General features: G+C 43.2%; 1 protein-coding gene across 1 annotated transcript; it reads left to right on the top strand.

Annotated features, from left to right (window-relative positions):
- The first annotated feature begins 4,205 nt into the window (after positions 1–4,205).
- Positions 4,206–20,828, top strand: LOC132446192 (phytanoyl-CoA hydroxylase-interacting protein-like). The gene is made up of 6 exons (XM_060036348.1): positions 4,206–4,499; positions 13,380–13,576; positions 15,801–15,975; positions 17,331–17,448; positions 19,465–19,627; positions 20,155–20,828. The coding sequence occupies exons 1-6, from the start codon at positions 4,394–4,396 to the stop codon at positions 20,527–20,529; spliced, it is 1,134 nt and encodes a 377-aa protein (XP_059892331.1). The 5' UTR covers positions 4,206–4,393; the 3' UTR covers positions 20,530–20,828.
- The last annotated feature ends 303 nt before the right edge of the window (positions 20,829–21,131 follow it).

The raw sequence follows: 21,131 nt of genomic DNA, 5'->3' as shown, positions 1-21,131 counted from the left end.
CGAATCATGGGTAGCTGAAGATCCAGGCCACTGTGCAACAACATCCAGTAGGCTATGTTAAAATTTGCATCAAAAACAACCTGCGTGTTGATGGAATGCACTTTCTTCCTATTGACGAACACGTCCTCGTCTTTTGATGGCGCAATTATTTTTATGTGCGTCCCGTCAATAGCACCGACCACACCGGGCATACCTGCAATTGCCATGAAGTTGGCTTTGATCCTGTGTAATTGTTGAATGTCCAAAGGAAAGTTTATGGCACGGCCGGCTGACTGATGGTTGCTATAATTTTAAATCGTCGGCATTGCAAAGTTGCATTTCCCCTGTTGCTAAATAACGTAGTGTGGCCAAACATTTTATTTCGGGACTAATCGGATTATTCCTGTTAGTCGGGGATGTTATTGCATCGCGCATTAACTCCACAATAAATTGAATACCCTAACATTTCATCTCGCAGGCATTTTACGATTCTTTGTGAATAGGTCTTACTGAGTTAGGAGTCCTCTTGAGGACTTTTAAGCTCTCCTAGACTTAGGTGCTACTTTTAGTCCTAAAATACTTTGTGAATTGCTCTTAGTGAAAAAAGTTAGGAGTCCTAAATTTAAGAGTGACACGCCCATTATTTTTAGGAGTTACTCCTAAATTCGCCAGTTAGGACCTACTTTTAGCCCTAAGATCCTTTGTGAATACGGCCCCAGATCGCCAATATGCCTCTTCCGGCAGAACTTTAATTCCCAAGTTCTTGAAAAATATGTTTTTCAAGACATGCTATCTCCACAAATGATATGTCATACGAAAACTGAGATTCCAAGGAGTCCAACAGTACAAGCGTGATATTTTTGTGAGCTTATCTCGATTAACTAGATGTGAAAGAATAACATCAGTAATACTTTTGCTGGTTACTGTAACACCCACACACACACACACACACACACACACACACACACACACACACACACACACACACACACACACACACACACACACACACACACACACACACACACACACACACTTGACTAACATTTATTGATTCAATCATTTCAAACCTTATTGGAGAAGCTCAGCTATTCTATATTTTACCTTAATTGTATAATCACTTAAGCTATTTGTTTAACTGTTCGCTAAATATGTTTGAAAGCATTTTACATTTTTTCAACATATTTTTTTGGTGTGCATGTTTACATTGTTTACTCCATTTAGACTTTTTGTTACAGCGTCTGCCGTGGATCCTAGCAGGAGCTATAGGATCACTCTGTATGGATTTTGTCTGTCTTTGTTTCATGTTATGGGCCGAGCCAGCGGACTCCAGCTTCTCCAGAGTCCTCCTTTCTCCGACTCAACCAGACACACCTGAGGATCAACAACATAATCAACACTTCCTGTTTATCTACTCTGGCTTCTCAACCATTCATCGCCAGATCATCAAACAGTCTAACTACGTTAGTGGCGTTCATGGGTCCAAAGTATCTTCTTTCTAGATTTCAAGATTGTGTACAATTGTTCTTTAATAAATAGAGCAGTTTGGCAAGAAGTAGTGTCATTGTGGTGTGTTTTATGAATAGGAAGACTGATCAGGCCTAATGGGTAGACGGGTGACTGGATTCAGTCCCTTCTGAGCCTCTTTTCCTTGGTCTTTATGTGTTAGGCTCTCACGTCATTATGAAGACGCAGTGAGGCTGCTCAGCTCTGTAAACCACTGTCACAAATTCACACACACGCACACACACACACACACACACACACACACACACACACACACACACACACACACACACACACACACACACACACACACACACACACACACACACACAGGTCCCTCACTTTTCTAGGCTTCTAACATCACCAGTCAACCATTCAAACTGTCTTTGTGGTCTGGTTCTGGCTCCCCTGGGTTTCATTCACATGTTTGAACTCACGCATAAACTCACCTATCGAGCCTTGCCGGATGTACTTTCTCTGTCATCTTTTTTCTTTACAATGAACTTATCTGTTTTTGCCTCATATATGAATGCTGTAATCATTAAATATAAGAACTGGTTCAATATTGCAAACACATAAACCTAGAAGGATATATACCCTGATCTCATGGCCTTACCAAAGACGCACAATAAAATACTTCACGCTCCAAGGGTAGGCCTACAGTGTGCATTTACATGCACATACACAATCACAAGGTTAGAAAGCCGAACAACGCAGACATGGACAGATGGACACACGGACACACGGACACACACACACACACACACACACACACACACACACACACACACACACACACACTCACTTGTAATGCTTGGTTCAAATAATACTTATTTACTCAGCTATTTGAGTCTGATGACATCATCATTGTCGTGGTCCTTGCTTCTGAAGTACTGTTCACCCTGGATCACAAGCGTCGCAGAGTCAGTAAGCAAATCAGTGAGTCAAGCAATCAATACTTTTCCAATCAGGTTCTCTTTGGTTTCTGTCCTTTAACTGTGATCAAAATGGAACATTCATTATATTTACACATTTCCAACAGTTTAAATAAACTCAAGGTCCTCTAATCACAAAAAGATCTTCATTATATCTCAACAATTTCATAAAAAAAAAAAGAATTCAGTCCGTATGAAATCTTAAGTAGCCTACTTGAAAAGGTTCAGGAATATGGTCTGTCCGATTTAACCCTAGGGAATTCAAAGTTTAACCACTGGGAACAAAACGTGATTTTCACTGTATTTAATTTGTCGCCTAGCAACACTTCCACTCCAAAATCGAATCTCTAGATCATGGTGCAGGTTGTTTCCAGTAGAGGCAAAGCATTGTAAAATGGGACAAATAAAAAAATATTGATGCATGTTAGGCTCCACAATCCGTGTTCCCGAGGCTTATGAATTGGCCGCTCATAAAATCATGCACACTGTCTTGTCGACCGGTTACAAGTGTTTCTTAGGCTTAGTCGGGTTGCGGCTCCTAGAATCGTGTGTAGTCTCGTTGACTGTCTGGTCGGTTCTTAGTTCAGCAACGGAACTACATCAGAATCACTGTGCTAAATGAACATTTGTTATGTAAGATTACCAAATGACATACAAACACACACATAGCAGTCTCCAACTGTGACAGCTCACAGATGAATAGCTCCCGCTGTGAGTTATCCTACCAACAGCTCACATCTCCTGCAAGTTGCAGTGCTATTGCACCGATACAGAAAGAGTCTCTCAGAGAGCTAACTGGGTTTGTAGTGACCGGGAGTTTAATATACTATACCTGCATCGCTCCACTCCAATTACACATATTAGTGTGTGTGTGTATAGGTGTTAGTGTGTGTGTCTGTGTGTGTGCATCAGGGAGTCGTTTCCAATAGGTCATCTAATTAAAATGTTTGAAGGGATTACTGGAGGTGTGTGTGTGTGTGTGTGTGTGTGTGTGTGTGTGTGTGTGTGTGTGTGTGTGTGTGTGTGTGTGTGTGTGTATGTGTGTGTGTGTGTGTGTGTGTGTGTGTGTGTGTGTGTGCGTGTGCGTGTGGGTGTGTGCGTGTGTGCATGCGCATGTGTGTATAAGTGTGTGGGTGCGTGTGCATGTGCATGCTTCGCTGGACATGCTGTTTTTCTCCTCTCCAGATAATCTCCTTATATAAGCATTCATTTAATTCACTTTTCACTCCCGTCCTAATCCTTCCTTCCTCCTGCTCTCATCCTCTCTCTCTCTCTCTCTCTCTCTCTCTCTCTCTCTCTCTCTCTCTCTCTCTCTCTCTCTCTCTCTCTCTCTCTCTCTCTCTCTCTCTCTCTCTCTCTCTCTCTCTCTCTCTCTCTCCTGCTCTCTGTCTGTCCCACTCTCCTTTCATCACCAGAGGAAGAATAATTGACACTTGTTGCTTCTGCTACTCTATTACTTTATTTAACAGTCGCAATTTTAATTAAGTTGTAGCGTAACATTATTATTGTTGATTATTATTTCCATTATTTTTGTTTGCCCTCCATGTGAAATACATGCAAACACCCCCCTCTCTCCCCCCCCCCCAACATATACACACACACACACACACACACACACACACACACACACACACACACACACACACGGTCACAGATGCATGATCCTAGTCCTGCATGGCTTTCACGTTGGAGAGAGAGAGAGAGAGAGAGAGAGAGAGAGAGAGAGAGAGAGAGAGAGAGAGAGAGAGAGAGAGAGAGAGAGAGAGAGAGAGAGAGAGAGAGAGAGAGAGAGAGAGAGAGATGAGTGGCGTGAGGTTGGGCAGAGCTAGAGGGAGTAGTGAGCGCAGCACCAGACCGCTGTTTCGCCGTAGAAGGGACAACAGCGTCGGACGATTTTTATCGAAAACCATTTTGCTACAGAAGGAAGCACAGGGGGTCGGAACCGAACATTAGACAGAGGGTTTTAACAGTTTATGGAGAAAATGGATGTGCCACACGTGGAACACAATCTCAGAAGTCCCACGAGTCCGTGCGTGGACCTGAAACCCTTGGAAAACCTACATCTGTGCGACAGAGAAGGCAAGTGGCTGCGAGTGCGTTGGTCTGTGCGTGCGTGTTTGTGTCTGCGCGTGCATGTGCAGGGCGCTATATCGGTTTGGCAAGGCAACATCATGGACGTGATATTCATTTATTCCTGGGACCATATTAATGAATGCTTGTAAGTCTGCTGTATGTTTTCCTGTTGAGTGAACAATGGGGCTGTTTTAAGACTATTTAAATGCTGACTCAATTAAACAATGGAAGTCATGTCATAGCCTTTTTCAGAAGTGATGTCCTTGTGTTTCTCTTGTCTCAACCAGCCCCTATAATAAAAACATGTTGGCGATATGAATAGGCCTATATATATATATATATATATATATATATATATATATATCTGTCTGTCTGTCTGTCTGTCTGTCTGTCTGTCTGTCTGTCTGTCTGTCTGTCTGTCTGTCTGTCTGTCTGTCTGTCTCTCTCTCTGCATCCAATTCCCATCACAGGGTGTCTGTCTCGTTTATATTGTAGCCAGGATAGTGACCAGTATAGTGGAGCAAGAATGAAAGAAAAAAAGAAAGAAACAGGGGGTTGAGAAGAGAGAAAGTGAAAGCAGGCTAGCGGGATTTTGCCTAGTCATGAAGCGCTTTTGTTCTGTGTCCATGTTCTCTGTGGTGGCAACTTTGTTTTATGTCGTTTGCTATCCTATGGTGTTTTGAAACTTGTTATCAACTTGAATCCCCATTAATACTGACACAACTGAGCTGATTTTATTTTCAGGGAGCCTATTCTGGATCTTCGATGCAATCATTGATGACATATTGTTGGAACATCATTGTTGTTTGTTTCATTAATTCGTTGTATTTGATACAGACACAAAATGTGTAGACCCCCCTCTATGCAAGGAATCAGAAGTGATAACCAATCATAACTTCCTTTAAATCAGGAATCATGTAGCACACCCAGATGTGATTATTGTCTGCAAAATAAAAGTAATTACCGACTCAACTTCAGATACAGTGCACAATAAATACAGCTATGTAATATTCATTCATGATATGAAAAGTCGACGACGGTGGAAGAACTTTGAAAGACACCCCAGGGACGAGGCACAAGCCTTGGGGCTGGAGAGGCAGCAGTCCCCCCCTCGACCATCCTCTCCAGGCCGGTGGAGGTTAATTAAAGTTAACCCAGATACAGAGCTCTGTCTTCAGGCTTTAGTGTCTCAGTGCTGCCCTGACCTGGGCCTCCATCCTGTGGATGGTTGTTTAGCTTCGGGGGGGGGGGGGGGGACCCAAGAAGTGACACACCACATCAAGGTTGGTAGGTTGCTTTCGATTTCTCTCTCTCTCTCTCGTCTCTCTCTCTCTCTCTCTCTCTCTCTCTCTCTCTCTCTCTCTTCTCTCTCTCTCTCTCTCTCTCTCTCTCTCTCTCTCTTCTCTCTCTCTCTCTCTCTCATCTCTGCTATGGATGGCCTCTGGTGTATTTACGGGTGTTTCTTACTGCCTGGTCACCACAGCCTTAAGGGGATGATGCTGAGAAGCTGGTTGTGGAGGCTACGCTATAGCACACACACGCACGCACACAGCACGCACACGCACGCACACCACACACACACACACACACACACACACACACACACACACACACACAACACACACACACACACAGAAGGGGTACGCTTAATGTAGTCGTCCCAAGGCTGTTTGACTCTGTTTAGGGCTCGGGCTGCTGCCTGTTTTCCACCACAAACAGATCCACAATGATGAGGCCCGGTGATGGAAGGGACCCCAGGGGGGAGCCCAGGGATGGAGCGCTCCCCTGGGGGGTGGAGGTCCTTTGTTTAGGGGATCAGCTGGTTGACCACATTGGCTTTTCGGGACTCTGCTTGTTAAATGTCTGAGCTAATAGGAAAAAGAGGATATAGTCATTGTTAATGAGTGGAAGTGAAATGATGAAGGGAACAAGGAAAGGGGGTAAGAAGGCGGAAAAGCGGAGTGCTTAGTTGTTGGTTTTTGTTGCATTTTACCCATGCAATGGAAAAAAAACACGGAAATAAATGTGGTTACGTCATGGTGCAGCAGATGGAGGAGAATTCTGCCTTGTTTATCATGTCCCTTTGTTTGTGACCTGATATTTGATATGTATCCAAAAAGTTGAAATGAAGGTCATAGTCTGAATGCCATTGCCTCATAATTTGCTCTGTGAGTATTACTACTAACATATAAGTATTTAAGTTATTTTCACTGGCAAGGTTGTGTGTGTGTGTGTGTGTGTGTGTGTGTCTGTGTGATTATGAGAGAGGTGTCTTGAGCATTTGAATGGGAAAGGTTATGTAAAGTCCGGCCAGCTACACAGCCATCCCAGGACAGACATTAGTCTGAAACAAGATCCAGTAGACCGAATGTGCTTTGAAAACAATATATATATTTAAAACGGAATATGATAAGCATGAAGGACAACATGGGGCAACGAAGACTATTTAATGTTAGCTTTAACTCTCTTGGAGATAAAAGTGCAGCTGAAACAACATCACACAGACACCCCACGTCCGTCCGTCCGTCCGTCCGTCCCTCCCTCCCTCCCTCCCTCCCTCCCTCCCTCCCTCCCTCCCTGTCTGTCTGTCTGTCTGTCTGTCTGTCTGTCTGTCTGTCTGTCTGTCTGTCTGTCTGTCTCTCTCTCTCTCTCTCTCTCTCTCTCTCTCTCTCTCTCTCTCTCTCTCTCTCTCTCTCTCTCTCTCTCTCTCTGTCTCTCTCTCTCTCTCTCTCTCTCTCTCTCTCTCTCTCTCTCTCTCTCTCACACACTTGCTTTCTTGAATGCTTCATCACGTTGTGTTGGGCTGTGAAAATGAGACTATTTCTGGCCCCTCCGGTCCAGACTCATTAAAGTTTAATGTCATGCTTCAAGCAGAAGCGTATTCATTGACGGATTGCTTGTGTATTTGTGTGCTTATGTGTGTGTATTTGTGCATGTGTGTGTGTGTGCCTGTGTACGTACGTGCAAGTGTCCTTTTGGCCTTGGCCCTGCACTGCGGGTGCACATTCTTGACTCTGAGTACTGCCTCCTAGTCGTGTATGCATTTTTGTTTTTTGTGTGTGTGTGTGTGGAACTGTGTGTATGCCAAATTAGCATATTACCAAAAACCCAATTTCATCCTGTGTTTGAGGGCAATCCAGGTGATGTATCATCGCCTGGAGTCCGATCTCGTGAAAAAGAAAGGCCTGACCAGTTATTTGTAAGGAATTTGAGAGTCTGTGTAATAAAAGCGTTAAAACCAAACATTAAATGATCAAAATTGGCATAAAATACAATCTTAATTTAATTCCATCTGTGAGTAGTTTGTGTGTGTGTGTGTGTGTGTGTGTGTGTGTGTGTGTGTGTGTGTGTGTGTGTGTGTGTGTGTGTGTGTGTGTGTGTGTGTGTGTGTGTGTGTGTGTGTGTGTGTGGGCGTATTTCCATCTGCAGATTAATTGAGGGCCAAAACTGCAGGTCGTTAGACCTCCAATCACCAACAGACGATTAGCATAAAGTGAACTCAGCAACTCGTTAGCATATTCTTGACTCGGAAAATAAACGCAGAAATGCAGCCCTCATACCTGCCCTATAATATCACGAAAATACAGCGCAATAGCAAAAAGATGGCTCCCAAATTACTTTCAATCAATAGATGCTAATCCTAGTGCTTAAAATAACGCCGGCGACACAAAGTGGTTTCGGAAAGGTACTTCTTTCGTTTTATAATGTCACAACACGCTGCTTCTGGTGATTGCATGGCCTTGGCCATTAATCTTTATTTTCTGTGGTTCACAAACCTGTCAAAGTGTTATCTAAATAATTAATAATACAATAAATGTGTTTTTCAAGAAATAAAAAGCAACAATAAAAGCAACATTTGGGATGTGTGGATATGGTGAGTGTGTGTGTGTGTGTTTGTTTGTGTGTGTATTTCTAAGTCTTTCTCTCTTTCGCTCTCTCTCTCTTTATCCGTCTGTCTGACTATCCATCCCTCTCTTCTGCTCCTCTCTTCACCCCTGCCCTCTCCCCCTTGTCCTCTATTTCCTCCTTCTATCTCCATCCCCCTCTTTGTCTCCCCTCTCTGTCGTCTCAATGGGCCCCTTGTACGGCCCTTGTGTGAGTGGCCCCTGTGTGTGTAGTGAAGACGCACTCTGTCCTCTGGCCCAGAAGGCCCCCCTCTGATGGGCTGCTGGGTGTACAGCATGCATAATGGGGGGCAGGGCCTGCGTGGTGGACCCCGCTGTGTGAGTGTGTGTGTGTGTGTGTGTGTGTGTGTGTGTGTGTGTGTGTGTGTGTGTGTGTGTGTGTGTGAGAGAGAGAGAAAGATGTATACATAGAGAGAGAGAGAAAGATGTATACATAGAGAGAGAGAGAGAGAGAGAGAGAGAGAGAGAGAGAGAGAGAGAGAGAGAGAGAGAGAGAGAGAGAGAGAGAGAGAGAGAGAGAGAGAGAGAGACATAAAGAGATAGATAGCGCAATATTCAGAGGGGGAGAAATGGGGATGAGTAAAGAGAGAGTGAGGGAGGGTGGAAATGATCAATGACTTGAGAGAGCGGGGAATTGGAAGATACAATTTTTAACACATAAAATCAGCATCAATCCAATTGTGTGGTTTGTTGTAGTCTGTAGCAGTTTAACGTGGCCTGTGAAATCCTGTGAGACTGTAACTGATTAAGGCTTATACACACAGACTTGACTTAACTAAATTGATACACTATACAGTGAACACACACACACACACACACACACACACACACACACACACACACACACACACACACACACACACACACACACACACACACACACACACACACACACACACACAAACGGACATACTGGCAAATTTCACTTTCACTGGCATTTTAATCATATACAACAATATGCATTCATTGAATATACTAGTATTTAAAGTTAATAATACTGGTATATAAAGTAAATGATACTAGTGTATGCTAGCATAAATATACTAGTGTATATATATATTGATATAGTATATTCTATATCGGTAATGGTATCTAGAATAAATATACTATTGTGCATAGGGATTAAGGAGGCGGATACGGACCTCTCAACTGTAAACACAGAACACTTTTAGAGTTAATCTTTAGCAGGTTGTGATCCTCTTACATCATCTGCACTCTGCTCCTTCCTCCTGGACGGAGGGATAAATAGATAGATGGATGGATGGAGGGACGTGTAGATGGACTGACAGATGGATAAACAGATAGATGGATGGAGGATGAATGGATAGATTGATAGATGGATGGAGGGATGAATGGATGGATGGAGGGATGAATAGATAAATAGACAGAGTGATGGATGTATAAATAGATAGATGGATGGAGGGATGGATAGATAAATAGATAGATAGATGGATGGAGGGATGAATAGATAGATGGATTGATGGAAAGACATACGGATAGATAAAAGGACGCATTGATGGATGGATGAATGGATAGATAAATAGACGGATTGATGGATGGAATATGGAGAGATGAATAGAAAGGTGAATGATAAATAATTTCATGGATGGATGAATATATATAGACATATAAATAGACACACATAGATGGATCGACGGTTGGATATGAGTTCAAGTATAATGTTTATACTATCAAGTATCAAAGGATAAACTATCAATCAGGAAAAAATGGTAAAACATTAATCTACAGATTATATTCTGGTGACAGGGTTTCAATGAGATTATGATACACGCTACCGTATTCCGCCATCAGATTACCTACCGGGCATGTGAGTTTATCCTGTATGTTGTGTTGTTTGGTGCAGCAGACTGTTTTTCTGTCATCCTCTTTGCTGAATTTAAAGATTAGACGACTGCATAGTTAGTGTCCTCTTTTCAGAATGTAGTTTGTTTGATAATGACTTTGTAGCATGGTTGTATTTCAGGTTTATAGAAAATCAGAGCTATGAATAAATAATTTTTTCTTGGTCAGGATGTTATGGTTGTTATGGAGTAAAATCAAACCATTTTGTATTCGTCTCAAACTAACAACAGATATAATCAAAAAACAATATAAAATATGAATACAAGAAATACAAAGCTAACATAAAAAAATTATTGTTACCACTGTCACATTTGGCATAAGAGTTGTGTCCTGAGGCAGTGACAAAGGCGTTTTCCAGAACTACATTTGTGCTCGATCACAACATTTAACAGCACAGACTTTGGACCTTATAATGCAGAGTATAGTAGCAACATTCAGCTGATATCGTTCCTTATGGCCACTTAACAGCAGGTTTATGGCCCTCCCTGCTGCCTCACCTTCTTCCTTAGATCAATAAGTAAACAGGGGCGTTAAGATGTCGTAGAATACAGAGGAACAAATGATCCTATGCTAAAGAGCACTTGACTCAGCATTAACCTGACCCCCCTGATAGTTCTTTCTATTTTATGTGTATGCATATGGAGGGTTTTTTGTATAGATCTGCACATTCTTTATTTGCATACTTCTTGTAAGTCTATATTTTCTTTATTTCTATTGTCCTATACTCTACTTGTGTTTGTGTTGTGACTTTAATGTATTCTCTTTTCTATTATTTTGAACAGATTATATGTCAAACAAAAACTACTTTCCCCAGGATATATTCAATAATCTGAGTGTGTTGGAAAGGCCAGGATAAACCCAGACAGAGACACATTTCCTCGTAACCTATCTCACTGAGGTAAAGGCTAACACTCCAGTAGACATGTGACTTGTGTAAGCGATAGATTATGGTAGCCTGGTTAAGTCACAGCGAGGGCATTGTGTCTCTGTCAAATGAATAGAATCCACCTGACAGGAGATAAAGTGTGTATTATCTGTGACATGGTTAGACACAACCACACACACACACAAGATTCACATTACCATCCTTTTATTTAGCAGTGTTTTTTTTGTCGGAAGTGACTTAGAGTAAGCGAATTGAACAACGATGATATAACCCAAAAAGTGCAAGAACCATTTGAGTACATAAAAAACATAAGCAAAGCACATGCTTACCATATAGAACAAGAGATTGAGGTGTTTTTTTTTCACAAACCACACCCGTACACACACACACACACCCGTACACACACACACACACACACACACACACACACACACACACACACACACACACACACACACACACACACACACACACACACACACACACACACACACACACACAAACACACACAGATGCCACAGAGAAAATACACATAACCACTAACCAAAGCTGGAGCTCCAATAATAGCTCAGAGCAAATTTTTTGTTGTCTTCTGTTTCCTGTGATGAACCAATTAGAGGCTTCTATAGTGCGTGTTGTGAACACACCACTCAGTCCTATGCTAATAGTAAGCCCGACACTGGCTAGCCTGTGGTTCTCCAGCAGTTTTCTATGCAAATAGGTTTGGGTCGGGCCAACCGCTACTTTCTAACCGCCACAATGGGGCTCATGCAAAAGAACAAATATCCCATCAGAGTGATTACGGAGTATATGAGAATGTTATTTGCAGAGCTAATGATATCATGCATTGTGAACAATGTAAGTAACACGCATCACTCCAGTCTGTATAGTCGCTGTGCGCTGTGGTTTCAATGTGAGTTCCATGGATTGTATTGACATTCTTGGTTCCTCCAAAACCTTTTCACATATTTAAGCGACCAGTGTTGCATTGTAAGGTCAGATACTGCTTGTAAGAGCCCTCCTTGCTTCAGTGAGTCAATAAGTCTGACTACTCAACTGCTTATACCTATCTAATCATTTTAAAGGGGTCCTTTAGTATGAATCCTTATTCCCTGCCCTTGCACACATGAGTAGGTAATTCGAGAAAGTTACAGAATGGTGAGACTTTTAAACCTCTGAAGTGCTGCCGTAAAATTGCTCCCAAGAAAATGTGGCCAATTTTATTTGTCACATAAGTGACATAGTTAATGGTTCTCCTGAGCCAAGCTTTTCATGCTCTAGGCCTATAAAATGATCCAGATAACTAGCATCAGTACTTTCTGCGTAAAGGCAATTCCAAGATGTCGGGGTTGAAGCCATTTCCACCCCAAAAGAGTAGAAATCGTTGTACAATCTCTCTGAAAGACCAATCATAAAGTAGAGAGTGGTTTGAAAGAAATATCCACTAAAATTTAACTTTTTTCAGGGAAGGAGGATTACTTCAGGACATTATATGGCCCTACAGATGATTCATTGACCCACATTGTTTTACTATAGATTAAACATTCATTGCTTTAAGATGTTTTAAAATTATAAACAGTTAGATAGAGGAACCCTTTAACTCCTGAACACACACACACAATCACACACACACACAAACAGTTTGCGGGCAATCCTTCCATCCAGTTGCACATTTTGTGACCCAAATACTAAAGGAAAGGAAAGCCTATTTTATTGTGCTTTACTGGCATGTGTGTGTTTTACTGGCGTGTGTGTGATATTGGCAATGTCCTAAAAGACTTAATGCGAAAATATGTAATGATGAAAACAAAATGTTCACACATTGAGGGCACCACATAAACCATAGCCATCTCTTTTCTGTATACATTTAAAAAAAAGAAATGCTGCCTATGTGGTTAAATGGTCCTAAACAAAGTGAAGCAAATGTCTAAAACATTTCATCTTTTTTCTAATCATAGTGGGTCAAAATGTGGCAACAAGAACTTGTGGGTTAATGACAAAAAAAAATGGAGAACTAAATCCTTCATTCTGTCTTTCAGGGAAAGAAGGTGTGCAAATATTTATATTGTTCCTTAAGTTAAAAACATTTTTAACAATGTATTACATTAAAAGTGAATGCAAACCCATGAGCTTAATGCATCGTAATGGCCTTCAACAGATTAACAAAGAAGATAATACCAAGGACATGGCATGGTATCAATGAATGACCCTTACCCCTGCTCCCTCTCCCAGGAACCCAGGCGGCAGACAGCGGGGTCGGGGAACTGGACGACCTGCCGGTCCCCCACCAGATCAGCATCAGCAACATCACCTGCGACTCCTTCAAGATCAGCTGGGACTCAGACGCACGCGGGAAGGAGAGGATCACGCACTACTTCATAGACCTGAACAAGAAGGAGAACAAGAAGGAGAACAAGTTCAAACACAAGGTAGACCCAGACACATTGTGACGACTACATTGTTTTATGTTCGCTCCCACTAATTACACTTTGAGTAGGCCTAAGTTAAAGGCACCCAGTGCAACTTTATGTAAACATTCAATGAAAAATAAACATTCAATTTCTAGTCTTTTTTACACGTAGAAAGTTTCAATAACTCCATACCATTACATATCGACATTCAAGGAGCAAAGATGAGACGTCGTTGTGTGGTGAGAACTGATAGAAAATCGTAAACAACAACAATCGCCGGCGGGGAGAAGCCATTTTTCCATTGACTGGAAGCCTGCTTTATTTATTGTAGGTTACAAAAAATAAAGAAAATGGCGACATTGTTGTTATCGATTTTCTATCAGTTCTCACCACACAACGACGTCTCATCTTTGCTGCTTGAATGTCGGTATGTAATGGTATGGAGTTATTGAAACTTACTACGTGTAAAAAAGACTAGAAATTGAATGTTTATTTTTAAGCCTCGAAAGTTGCACTGGGTGCCTTTAAGGCTACTATAGGTATGATTTGAGAGTTGTATGAGAGGGAGCAGAAAAGTGCACAAGAGGGCACAGCTCTTAAATCTTACCCATGACCATAATCATGAACTACTATTACTACTACTACTTTTACTACAACTACAGGAATACACAATTCCTAAAACCTTTTATTACTTTTGTACTAGTGCTAACTTTAACGACAAAAGCCAGACTAAAGGCAAAACACAACCAACAGTAATCTCTCTTTATAATTCAGAAGCTCTTTCATAACACTTTTATTTCTCGCTTTAATGCTGATGTTTTTACCACAGCAGGGATTTGATGACTCAATGATTTAATAAATTCAGCACTCTCCCCGCTTCCCTTTATGAAACAATTTGTCTGCCCTAAAAGCAATCAGCCGACTTAATCACTGCTGTGGACCAAACAAACAGTCCCAGCAGTAGTCCTAGCCTACTCTTTGCTTCTCATTTTCTAGTCTTTTTAAGGCTAAATTCAACAAACAAACATTTTTGTAAGGTTCTGATCCCCAATGTCTGCAGCCTAACCTGTATGCATCCAAGATGCCCTAAACGCTTACCTACTCCTTAAGGACATCTGAATCCACTGTCAATTCTTGAATGCTTCTGAAATTGATTAGGGTGTATATTTGGTCTATTATGTATAATTTCTGCCAAGACTTCCAAATCTACAGTAGGTCCATCTCATCACAACACCCTGTGTATGTGTGCGTGTGCGTAGACAGTGCTACTTGCACCCTAAAGTGTCTATGTCCAAACTTTTGGAATTACAATGGAAATGAAGATAATTGAAGTCATGATTTGAGAGTTGTATGAGTGGGAGCAGGAAAGTGACTTCTAATCAAGTAATTAATGGTTGTGTCCGTGTGTGTGTGTGCATGCGTGTGTGGTTTTGTTCCGTGTGTGTATGAGTGAGTATTCCCTTGTGTGTGTTTCCATGTGTCTATGTGTGAAAAATAGCTTTCTTCACGCACATTGTTATTGTTAAAAAGCATCTCTTTACCTAAAACACAGCACAACTGTCGAGTCACTTGCACAACTCCAGCCCCTCCAGTCTAAAACTCTGGCCCTCTTAAAGAGCACCAGAATGGGTGTGGCTCAATTAGCCTATGAGCCACAGCTGCGGACTATCACGGCTAACTAGCCAGACAGGAGCACGTGAATCTTTTAAAACATGTTTAAAAACAGTGAAGATGCCATTCACATCTTCACATTACCTTCCCCCTCTTTTAAGCTTGTAAACACAGTTACAAGCGCATTAGATAAAAAGGTAAAATATTGTGCAAGACACTCATTTGTGCTAAATAAACTGTTCAAAAAGTCTCTGGTGACCGCCAATCTTCATTCAACGATCCCTCCTTCTTGGCCAAACACTGCACTCTTCGCAGTATGTCCTCCGCCACTGCTGTTCTGCCAAGGTTTGGCAATAGCTCCCCACATGGCTCACGTCAGCAACAAGGAGTTCCCGAGCTATTCCTCCTTCAGGCTTTGGGCAACCCCACAGGACAGCAGTTCAACTTCCCCAGTGATCTCCTCTCCTAGCAGGACTCTTCGTCTACCTGCTCTTCTTCACTGCGGTCCACCACGAAGCTCCTCGAACAATGTTTTTCGAAATGTGGGTCCCCTCCACTCGGCTAGAGGAATATCCCACCACTGCCACCAAATGTGAAGTGTGATGTGCGTGTGTGCTTCTTATGCCTCAAGGACGTCCCCACCAAGCTGGTGGCGAGGGCCGTCCCCCTGCCCATGACGGTGCGAGGCCATTGGTTCCTGAGCCCGCGCACCGACTACACGGTGGCTGTGCAGACAGCCACCAAGCAGGCGGACGGGGACTACGCCGTGTCCGAGTGGAGCCAGGTCATCGAGTTCTGCACGGCAGGTGGGGACCACATGAACGGGGTCAGGGTCTGGGTGATGGGGGACCCCCATCCACACAGGTTGGAGTGGTTGAGGCCAGACTCCTCTCACGACGAGGGCCACCTGGTTGGCAGCCTCACACGCTTACAACACAGTACAGACAGTACAGACAGTACAGACATCACAGACGTTACAGACGGTACAGTCATTATAGATGGTCCAGACAGTACAGACATCACAGACGTTACAGACGGTACAGTCATTATAGATGGTCCAGACAGTACAGACATCACAGACGTTACAGTCATTATAGATGGTCCAGACAGTACAGACGGTACAGAAAATTCAAACAGTACTGATGATACAAGAGTACAGACGATACAGTCGATACAGACAATAAGAAAGGGTACAAACATTACTGACTATACAGACAATATAGAAGATACAGACACTACAGAAAATACAAAGCATAAAGACAATACAAATGATACAGACAACTCAAAGAGTACAGACAATGGAGACAGTATACAGACATTCACAGAAAGCAAATGGAAGAAAGACAATCAACTGCTGAAACATATGCAGATAGGATGCCGTGTGGGAGGGTATCTCCTCCCTGGTTTTCCGAGTTCAGTTTGGGATTTGCTGCATTATGCAGGCAACAGACCAGGGTGTGAAGGGGAAAAGATAAGCTCAGAATGATGAGCGGTTTTTCGGGCAGCCATTTTGGGGAGACGGATGGTGCTTGATGGCTGTGTCCACCTGGGACTCTCTCCGTCACGAGACTGGCCCTGATGGAGAGATGAGTCATGAGTCGAGGGTGAGACTGAGTGATAGAGTGCACCTAGGAGATAATGTCAGATTGGAAAAGGTGAAAGAGGGTGAAGACCAAGTAGAACAAGGAGCGAGAATTTTGCATCTTATTTGTTCGAACAAGAACTCAAATAATATTGTTTTGACAGAGAGAGAGAGAGAGTGACAGACTTATAGATTGACGAGACACTGAAAGAGACAGAGACGGCATCGGGTGTCAGACTGAGGTAGTGTTTGTGATGGAGAGTAAATTGGAACGTCAGACAGTGCCTGCCAGCCACCACTCAGCTTCTAACGAGCAACAGGAAGCAGGAAGGTCAAGTTAGATGTGACGTCCAACCTCAAGCTGAAGAAAATACCAAACACAAAGTAAAAGTGCTAGTTTCTTATGAACGTTGTCTCCCAGATGTTTCTTTTATTACTTCTTTCTTCCTTCAGTTGATTTCTCTGACTCTTGTCTTCCTCATTTTTAACAAATTATTCTCTCTCTCTCTCTCTCTCTCTCTCTCTCTCTCTCTCTCTCTCTCTCTCTCTCTCTCTCTCTCTCTCTCTCTCTCTCACCAGACTACTCCTCGGTGCATCTGAATCAGCTGCTGCAGAAGGCAGAGGTCATCGCTGGTAGGATGCTCCCCTTAACAGTCCTCTACAGAAACCAGGAGGAGGAATACTTCAACCAGGCTAGGTAAAAGATGTAGGTGTGTCGATGTAATTTACAGTATAGGTGCGCGTGTGTGTGTGTGTGTACGTGTGTGTGCGTGTGTGCGTGTGTGCGTTCGTGCGTGCAGTTTTTTGGCGGCAACATGATCCATGTATTATTGATGAGTTATTTCTGGTATTAAATCAGGAGTCCGAGTACCTTGCTGTGGACAATGATGCATGAGGCCCACTGTCTCTGAGATTACAAACCACTTGTGCAAGGACACTTACAGAATTTATGAGCAGTGTACAGGCAAGGCTCACACATTGTTCAAAGTCTGGAGAGACTTAATGATGACCTTGGGTTACTTCTATTATTACTGCTCTTTGTGGATGATTGAATTCTTTCTACGTCTTACTTTCCTTGTTCAACACGTTGACTTTGGCTCCATTAACCCATTTCCCTTTTTTCCAAATATTTGATTGGGGAAATAATGTGTAATGCAAATGTTGGCTAAATTCCGACTTGGACCACGCTTTCACCTACAGACAGGGTCCTGTTCAAACTAAGGTACATAAATACCTTAGTGTGAACAGGACTCTACCCAACATTACATTACACAGAAAAAAAATTAGAAGAATCCCAAGTGGTCGGCAACTAAGCTCAGACAAATGTTGATAGTGTGCCTGCTCCTTGTTTGATCTTGGGTTCAATTCATTGGTAAACTGGTCGATAACGTCTTTGTTTTTTTTGATTCATCCAAATCACCGTTGTTTGATTGGTTAATTGGTCAACCATGCAGTTTATTTATTTGATGATAGGCTTTCAATTTTTATCCATCAGGGCATTTAAGAGAGGCTGAACTAATTTGCTCCAAAGTGCTCAGGTACTCAAATTGTATCAGTCTGGAACCGCCCAGTTTATTTTCGATCTCAGTTCATTGCCTCTGGATCAAATTGGATAGACCTACAACGATTCACAGCAACAGAACGAGTTTGTCACAACAGTGTCAGCCATCTTAGTTGTTAACGCTCCCATAAGGCACTCCTCGGTTCAGACATCGTATTAGACCCCCTATTAGATGAACGGTGGTTACTGGCCCGACCCGGGCCAGGACAGCTGGAAACCTATCAGAACGGGAGAGGGCCAGACACATAGGCCAGAGGCTTATGTGCGCTTGTGGATTTGTCTGGTTCCTAGGCTGGTGTTCGGCTAGTTTCCCAGAAACACAGGAAAGTTTAACCAAGCTATCCATCATTTCTATGGAATGGATTAATTGGCTGGAAGCTCATTAGCTTTTAGCAGTGGAAATTGTTTAAAGTGCTTTTCAGTATCACCAAGGGAGTAATATATTTTCAACAAGTCAAAAAGCAAAAGCTGCAATTAACCTATAGTGTCAGCTTCATTCTGTATTCTGTAAGTGTTTCTGTTAATGTTTTATCATTTAATAGTAGCTCTGAACCATCAGCATAAATAAATTAAAAAGTGCTTCCATCTATCTGTCTGTCTGTCTGTCTGTCTGTCTGTCTGTCTGTCTGTCTGTCTGTCTGTCTGTCTGTCTGTCTGTCTGTCTGTCTGTCTGTCTGTCTGTCTGTCTGTCTGTCACTCACTTCCTGCCTTCCCTCCTATCTGTACTTCTCTTTAACCATGTAATATCCATCTGATGATCTGTCAGTTTGATTTCTGCCTTCATGTCTTCTCTGCATGCATGTCTGTCTGCATACCCGTCTGTCTGCATGTCTGTCTGTTTCAATGATGAAAAGCCTTTCAGTCATGCCTGTCCATGTGTGTCTGTCTGCGTGTCTGTATCAGCATGACTGCACACCTGGCTGCAGGCCCTTGTCTGTCTCCCTGCCAATATCTGTCTGCATGTCTCTATCTGCCTTTCTGTTCCATGCATGTCTCCATGTCTGCCTGTCTCTGTCTGTCTCCATGTCTCTACCTGTGTGCATGCCTGTCTCTCTGTCTGTCTACCTGTGTGCATGCCTGTCTCTCTGTCCGCCGGCATGCCCTCTGTGCAGTAACCCGGGGTTGTTGTGACAGCCCCTCCTATCGTTCCAGGGACTCCCAGTGTCACCGCATGCTGCCGGCCGTCAAGGACAACAGCGGCAGCCACGGCTCGCCCATCAGCGGCAAGCTGGAGGGCGTCTTCTTCAGCTGCAACACCGAGTTCAACACGGGCAAGCCCCCCCAGGACTCCCCCTACGGACCCTACCGCTTCCAGGTATCCCACACATGGACACACACACACACACACGCACGCACGCACGCACGCACGCACGCACACACACACACACACACGCACGCACGCACGCACGCACGCACGCACGCACGCACGCACGCACGCACGCACGCACGCACGCACGCACGCACGCACGCACGCACGCACGCACGCACGCACGCACGCACGCACGCACGCACGCACGCACGCACGCGCGCACACACACTCATGCAGAATTAGCACGGAGTACTTCCAATAGTTTACGATCAATATCTCTGATGTGGGATAATCTCAAGACTGATTTATAGAGAAATGTAACTGAAGTCATCATCCACATCCATCCATCCATCCATCCATCCATCCATCCATCCATCCATCCATCCATCCATCCATCCATCCATCCATCCATCCATCCATCCATCCCTTTTCTTAGTTGTCGAAAATATCTGTTGCATCACTGTAACTGCGCAAGACAATAGGTGGCAGGAAACGGCAACGTAAAGTTATTAACCGCAGAATGTCCGCTACAGGTGCAGGCAGAGGTGCTGTTCAACCAAAACACCAACCTCTACTTTGGGGATTTCTACTGCATGTACACGGCATATCACTACGTCATCCTGGTCTTGGCCCCTGAGGGCTCCAAAGGAGACTTGTTCTGTAAAGGACGGTTGCCTGCTCTGGACAGATCCAACAACAGGTTCCTGACCTGTGTGGAAGGGGAAGACGGCACTCTGAGTTTCCAACATGCACAAGACGTCACTCTGGAGTTGGTCTACACGGAACCAGTGGACTTGTCGCTCGGAACGGTAGCGGCAATAAGCGGCCACCAACTTCGTAGCTCGTCCACTGTCAACGCTAAGAAGGATCCCAGCTGCAAGATCTGTAATATTAGCGTTGGACGCTAATTTTGATGAGCTTATCAAGCTAACCCGAACACTCCCAAGGTAACATCGGTCAGCTATATCAAGCTAACTCAAACAATCCCAAGCTAACATCGGTTATCTCGAAAGCTAACCAAAAACTCCTTTGCTAATATTGCTTAGCAAGCAATCTAACTGAACCCTCCCAAAAGTTATCATGTTCACCAGTGTTTTAACTTAATTTGCTAACCATAAACTTTATTTTCAGTGGGTCAATTTGCAGTCCAGATATTCAACTGCTGTATGTAAAAATTGAGATCTAAATAAATGTCCTTGCACATTCATTTGTGTATTTTACCCATTTTGATGCCAAATGTAGCATACCATAGTGACTTTCTGGATTATCTTGCAGCGACCATGTTACTCTTTACTGCACTGTGACTGAACGATGACTGCTTCTTACTAGCAAAGCAAAATTAGGATTTTAGGAAGATAAGTCAGTAAGTCCTTTTCAAAGGTGCATGATGTGTTGATTTAAGTGTTATCACAATTTTGGCACTGTGTAGAAATAGCTTTTCTCTAGTTAGCCAGTGTGTGTAGCCGGGGCCTGCCCGTAATTCCGACGCCTCATTGTTCCGACGTCTCAA

The sequence above is a fragment of the Gadus macrocephalus genome, chromosome 18 (genome assembly GCF_031168955.1).
Source record: "Gadus macrocephalus chromosome 18, ASM3116895v1".
In the NCBI taxonomy this organism is placed as follows: domain Eukaryota; kingdom Metazoa; phylum Chordata; class Actinopteri; order Gadiformes; family Gadidae; genus Gadus; species Gadus macrocephalus.
Note: the sequence above shows the minus strand (reverse complement) of the source record. Positions and strands in the feature narration are given on the sequence as shown.

Excerpts from the sequence above, each read along its gene's own strand:
- LOC132446192 (XM_060036348.1), top strand. The coding sequence starts at position 4,394 with ATGGAGAAAATGGATGTGCCACACGTGGAACACAATCTCAGAAGTCCC. Across the intron at positions 13,577-15,800 it reads AGAACAAGTTCAAACACAAG|GACGTCCCCACCAAGCTGGT; the intron begins GTAGACCCAGAC and ends TTATGCCTCAAG. Across the intron at positions 15,976-17,330 it reads CATCGAGTTCTGCACGGCAG|ACTACTCCTCGGTGCATCTG; the intron begins GTGGGGACCACA and ends CTCTCTCACCAG.